The sequence below is a fragment of the Castanea sativa genome, chromosome 1, assembly GCF_040712315.1.
Source record: "Castanea sativa cultivar Marrone di Chiusa Pesio chromosome 1, ASM4071231v1".
Lineage (NCBI taxonomy): Eukaryota > Viridiplantae > Streptophyta > Magnoliopsida > Fagales > Fagaceae > Castanea > Castanea sativa.
This window is the reverse complement of record NC_134013.1, coordinates 6,844,818-6,851,489: the sequence shown is the minus strand read 5'-3', so window position 1 is coordinate 6,851,489 and position 6,672 is coordinate 6,844,818. Positions and strand designations below refer to the sequence as shown.

The 6,672-nt window shown below is 33.4% G+C and overlaps 1 protein-coding gene across 1 annotated transcript; it reads right to left on the bottom strand.

The window, feature by feature from the left end:
- Nucleotides 1-304: 304 nt before the first annotated feature.
- Nucleotides 305-3,480, bottom strand: LOC142621587 (cytochrome P450 CYP82D47-like). The gene is made up of 2 exons (XM_075794882.1): nucleotides 2,335-3,480; nucleotides 305-1,308 (listed from the first exon to the last, which is right to left on the bottom strand). Exons 1-2 carry the CDS (start codon nucleotides 3,298-3,300, stop codon nucleotides 685-687), a joined length of 1,590 nt encoding a protein of 529 aa, XP_075650997.1. The 5' UTR covers nucleotides 3,301-3,480; the 3' UTR covers nucleotides 305-684.
- Nucleotides 3,481-6,672: the final 3,192 nt, after the last annotated feature.

Sequence of the window (6,672 nt, the reverse complement as noted above, 5' to 3'; positions counted from 1 at the left end):
TGCTGTTCAAATTGATTTGATGCAACTCTGCTGTCAATAATTTTATTAGAAATTTAACACATTATATTTTTTTAAGAAAATAAATTCTATAAGGATGTGGTATAAAATCCAAATTTTACACCCTCCAATCCTAATATGTCATATCATCATATCATATTATTTTTAATTCACTGTTAGCCACGTCAACCTTTTTCATTCATCACTTAACGACAGAGACCATTTTGACACGATACCAAAAAGTTTAGGACTAAACTGACACATTTAAAACGTTAAGGATCAAATTAATATATCGCGTAAAAAAAAGTTAAGGACCAAACTTGTAGTTTACCATTTTATTTTGTTACCACTCTTCAAACACACTCTCTTAGACCAAGAGTTTGATCAAATTGCATACACAATGCAAGTTTTAATTCCTTTGATTGCTGAAGTTTCGTGGATAAATTATTTGTTCCACTTAAGGAGAGAGTGAAATCTTACTATAAATTTCTACTCCTTATCACAACGGATAATTAAGCAAACTGAGCATCTCTATCCAAAAAAAGAAGCCAAACTGAGCATATTCTACAAAGCAGCAAATATTATGCAAAGGAAAGTAGCTAGAAAAATACCGAGACAACATTTCATCAAATCAAATTGCAATACTCCGAAGATCTTGATGTGAATTGTATATTCCACAAGCAAACTTTATTCAAAAAGATTTGATGGCAAGCGTGGTTTCACAACCACATCAAGTGGTGTGGATTTGATGTTTGTTAATCCAAAGGTGGCAGTCATATCAACCGGTGCATTTGATGGGGTTGAGATTTCAAATGCATGTATGAGACTAGCCAGAGTTAAGTGCAGCATTTGAAGGCCAAAAGATATCCCAGGGCATGCTCTTCTACCACTACCAAAGGGTATGAGCTCAAAATTTTGACCCCTCACATCAACATCTTTGTGAGTAGTGAGAAATCTCTCTGGCTTGAACTCTAATGGGTCAGACCACACACTAGGGTCTGTCTGGATCTTCCACAAATTGACCACTAGACGTGTGCCTTTTGTGACATGGTAGCCACCAATGGTGCAGTCTTCATGGAACTCTCTTGGTCCTGAAAGTGGTCCAGGTGGGTATATCCTTAGTGCCTCTTTGATAATGGCTTGAAGGTAGAATAAGTTATTGATATCTGCTTCATTCACTAGTCTTCCTTTACCAACTTTGATGTCCAATTCCTCTTGGGCTTTCTTCAAAGCGTGGCGATTGTTCAATAATAGTGAGAGTGCCCAGGTCAAGGTAACCATGGTTGTGTCGTTGCCTCCTGCTATCATATTCTGTATGGTATAAATTTTTTTTATATATATATTTAAAGAAGTTGTTCATAACCAAAATTAATGGTTCTTAAACACAAATCTACTTAGCTGAGATCATTTATTTAGAATTTCTTACATTAATTTTGATCAAACATAATTGATGTAAATAATTAAGATTACTGTCATTGTTTAAACATATATGCTTGTGCACATAATTTATCCTCGCTAGTATTGTTAAATCAAGATATCTAAGGCTGCAATTGTTTAAGTGGAAAGCGAATTCCACATGTTTTTAGTATTTATTATAGTAAAAAACACACATCAATGGAAAACATTTTCAATGATCAAGGAAAAACAAGCCCAATTGAGCCGAAAACGTTGTCTTACTCTTTAAAAAAATTGAAAATGTTTACTAGAACATTACAAACTTGACAGACCATCACAAATAAACTTCAAATCATCATTAAAAAAATCTTCAAATGATAATCTCTCTCTCTCTCTCTCTCCAAAGGCCAACGGTTGACAGGCATTTGAAATTTTACTCTTTTTTTTTTTTTTTTTTTCTCTATATGACACCACACAACACAAGTCACTAGTTCCACCTAAATTGTCAGGTAGATTTCAAACTTAGGTTCTGCTTTTCCATAAGGCTTTTTCTTTTCATTTGGGATCTGTTTTCCTCACAAAAACCTTCTTCTTCTTTTTCTCATTTTCAAGCCACAATTAAATATAGAATAATAAAAATATTTTTACTCAAAAGAAACCAAAAAGTTGTAAAGTTTCCTAAATAATCAACATTATTATAGACACACCAATTTTTACATTTAATTTTATAATTGGTTGATTTATGCGATTGTAAATGATTAACTAAAAGTGATAAATCCACGTAAATAAAATAGACAGAAAGTGTCAACTACTCACAATCACACGAATGAGCATCAACATGTTGTTGGATGTGGTAATGTGAAATTAGATTTCTCCCTAGAATTATTCCCAAATAATTGATTCAGATACATATAGCATTTTATATTACTTAGGTATACGTACCAAACATGTGGCTTTGTTGACGGTATAAGCATCAAATCCAGCAAGGTCAACACCCTCTAGGATTGAAAGCATGACATCCATGAAATCCTGATGCCCCTTACCCTCACCTGAAGCTCGCCTCTGCTTGTGCTCCTCCAACCACTCAGTAACCAAAAAGTCCATCTCTTTCGCTGTTTTCTTCATGGCCTTTTCATGTCCTCCCAATAATGAATCCAACCATCCAAGCCAAGGAATAGCATCTCCCACAAGAGACAAACCCAACAGGTGAAAGAAGTCCCTAAAAGCCTTTTGACACCTACGAGCCTTAGGTGCCTCTTTCTCATCACTTGTAGCCATGGCACCAAAGAATCGCTTTCCAACAACCATTCTAAGAACCACGTTGAGTGTCAAGTCCCCAAACCATTGCTTCATCTCTAGAGAAACAGAACCTGACCCAATATCCTTCTTCTCGGTCCAGACCTTGTACAGCTCTTTCAAAGAGGTCTCCATCTCTGAGGCTCTAACATCTTTGAGTAACTCAAGCCGACGATTTGAGAGTAGCTCCAAAGCGACTATTTTGCGCATGTCACGCCAAAAAGGACCATAAGGACTGAACCCAAACATGGCATAGTTGTAACTAAAGTGATTAGCACCAATGAATTTGGGGCGAGAACATGCGGCCACATCATTGGTGGTGAAACATTCCTTAGCTATTTCCCAACTACTAACCACCAAAGCTTGATGAACCCCAATTCGGATTGTGTACACTGGTCCATACTTTTCTGCTAAGGCTCCTAAACTTATGTGGGGGAGCAGGGATCCAGTGAATAGGTGCAAGTGACCAATTAGAGGCCATCCTCCAGCAGCTTCTGGTGCTTTTTTCCTCTTAGCAGAACCAATCCTCCTGTTGATAAAGTAGGAAACGATGAATATGGCAATCAATCCAGATATAATATTGGTGTTTAGATGTGGTAAAAGGAAGTCCATTATTGTAGCTTAATCTGTTTTAGGAGATGGATATTTTTGGTTACTCGTAACTTGTAAAAGAACAGATCCCAGATTGACAATTGACATATTTCATATCTGTATCTTGCCTGGATCAATATCTATCTGAGGAATGCATCTTCTATGCAATTGTTATTTTAAGGCCGGACATGGCCTACCATCGTTGATCTTTTGATGTGTTTAATGTATCTTTTTGCATACCCTGACAAGATAGGATAAGATTTAATAATTCGTTTGTTGAATCCTTCAAAGTAAAAAATAAAAAAATCATTTGCAGTAGGTTTATGTGATTCACTAGTTATGAATGATGATGTCCCACTTGTTACTACCCTGACAAGATAGGATAAGATTTAATAATTCGTTTGTTGAATCCTTCAAAGTAAAAAATAAAAAAATCATTTGCAGTAGGTTTATGTGATTCACTAGGATGAATGATGATGTCCCACTTGTTACTACCATGCAGGGGGGAGGGGGGGGGGGGGGGGGAGGGCTCAAGGCCTAGGCAACTTAGGCCTAGGCCTAGGGCCCCACAACCAAAAAAAGAATTCCCTACTAAAAAAGAAGGCCTCATTTCCATTTGTAAAGGCCCAAAATTTTATAAAAATATAATATTTTTTAAATAATTAGTATTTATTTTTTAAGTGATGTTAAAGATACTACAAATTTTACTATAGGTTTAAGTTTAAATTTAACTAACATGTCACCAATCACATAAAAAATTAATTCAAACACAAATAAATTAAGTTGTTGAATTTTATCAATTACAGTCATTATCACATTATATTGTGAACATTTTTTAAACCAATTATTCATTTCTAACAAGGCTTCCAAAATAGGAGACCAATAGAAATTAAAACCAATTGAAACCCTAAAATGTTTCAAAATAAAATGCTGCAAATGTGATAGAACATCAATGATGACTAATCTCCTCTAATAGTTTGAGATCTTAATTTTTGTAAACTAATATCCTACAAAACCACGCTCCAAATAATATTTATCTATCTCTTTCTCTTAAAAAGAATATATAAATTAAAATTTAGGTTACAATTGTACTTAACTATGCATAGTTATATATCCAAGTTATAGTAAGTTTCTTTTAAAAAAAAAAAAAATACTTTTTCTAGTTCTTTTTGTTTAAATTTATGGTTCAACTATGATATTCAATTCTCTGTATGAAATTAACCTTAGTTTAATTATTATTATTCATCAATTTCTGTATTTACATCAAATTAGTCTTAATTTAATTTGTATTATATATATTTATTTAATTAATGTTTACATATAAAAAGGCCTCATATAAAATTTCCGCCTTAGGCCCCAAATTTTGTTAGGCCGGCCCTGGGGGGGTGAGGGGGGCACCTGCCCCCTCTGACTTGTCCTAAAAAGTCTATTATATATATATATATATATATATATATATATATATGCTTATGTAAAGTGAGTTAGCTCCTGACATAAAATAAAAAAAACAAAGAAATAGTTTGTTTAAAAAAAAAGAAACAGTTTTCCTAAACAAATTGTAAATGACATGTAATAAATAATAAAATAACAAATTTTTCAATTGAGAAAGTTTAGAGACACAACAAAATCTCATAATATTTTCACATTATTCTTATTTTTTGTTGAGATGAATCTCAAAATAATTTATTTTATTTTATTCTGACCAATGATGTACTAACACCTCAATTTTTTGTAAAAAAATATTTTGAGATTTTGTGGTGTTACAAAAACAACTCCTTCCACTTTAAACAATCTGACACAAGATAAATGCCACCAAACTAAACTTGTTAAAGCTGTTTACACTTTTGACCAATATTTACTCTTTTTATCATTTTCTTTTTTCACTTACCTAAATTTCCTTCTTTTCTCGTTTGAAGTTCTGCCCATGGAGCTCTAATTACACCTAATAATATCTTGTATGGTACTAAAGCATTAAAATGTCCATTACTCTTTCCTCCTCCATCTCTTGCATTTTCATAGTTTCAAAATTTGAGTTTCTACCCTAAATCCAAAATTTTAAATAATTAAAAGAATAGAGAAAAGTTGAAATTTATTTCCTCAATTTATTTTGAGGAATCAAATTAGATCTCTAAACCTTATGTACATAGATTAATCTCTTACTTTGATGATTGATCATCAATAACTATGAATTAGATGTTTTACAATTGTTTATTTATTTTACAATTGTTTAATTTTGATAGGCTTTGTATGACAATTATTGTTTGTTTATAATTTTATTATTAATATCAATTAATAATGTTAGGTTATTTTTTTATTATTGTCTTTTGATCTTGCCTCCTAAACTAAAATTCTGACTCCGTCACTGCTACCATGGTTTTCAATCCATCTTCCATTTGATTGGTAGATGGAATGAAAGACCTTTGCAACGAAATCGGGTTGAATCTTTGGGTGTACGCTTGCTAGAGAATTCTTGTTCTTCTAATAAAAGCCCTTTTTTTATATATATATAAAGAGGAAAAGCCCATGTTAAAATCATATCATAACATATACTAGTATATAATAAAAACAATGTCCACTTCTTTTATACGAAAGGTTTGGTACTTTTGGGCTTATTTGCAATTCATGGATTATTCTGCAGAGGCTTTTCTTGGTGGGCTTCCTCTTTCTTTAATACATTTTGGGCCTTTCGTGGGGCCGCTTTTGCTTTTTCTTATGGGCTTCATGGTGAAGATTGTTTTCTCCCATTTTTCTCAACTGTAGGTGACCAGGCTTCTGCTAGAGGAATTTTGCAACAAGTCCTCTTTTTAGGCCACTTAGCCGATTCTTCTTTCTTTCCCTGCTCTCTTGGGCTTTTCCCACCAGGCCTGGGGTTCTGTTTGCTGGCCCATGATATTAAAAAAAGGGCATCAACATCAGTTAAGCTACAAAGCCTCTTGACAGTGGCTTAATTCTTTTTGGCAATGCAAGACATTCTATATATTGCACTGTAGTTCGACAAAAATTATAGAAGACTTTAGCCTTTACTTAATGATTCAAAGTTCAGTAATAAAATTTCTTTTTCATAGAGAAAGAAAAATATACAAAAAGATGCTTACTAGATTCAACACCCAGCTGAAACAGTTGAAATTAATGGATGCACAGACAAACTTTTGTTAGTGTGTAATAAGGGTACGTATATCTCAGCTTTTCGTCTGTGGGATTAACAATTCCCAATAAATAATAGAATTCAAGATTGGATCGAGATTGTTAATTTGGACCCAGGCGGGTAGGTCGGCATGTACTTATCCAATTTCTAACCTCTTCTAATAATTTATGTTTGTCACTCATAATTATTTAGGTCAAAAAGTTACGAATGTTAGTAGGTGAAATGTACCAGGGAACCTCGTTGTCGCT

Coding starts and splice junctions, on each gene's coding strand:
- LOC142621587 (XM_075794882.1), bottom strand. CDS start 3,300: ATGGACTTCCTTTTACCACATCTAAACACCAATATTATATCTGGATTG. Junction 1,309..2,334: donor TCAACAAAGCCACATGTTTG/GTACGTATACCT, acceptor TATACCATACAG/AATATGATAGCAGGAGGCAA.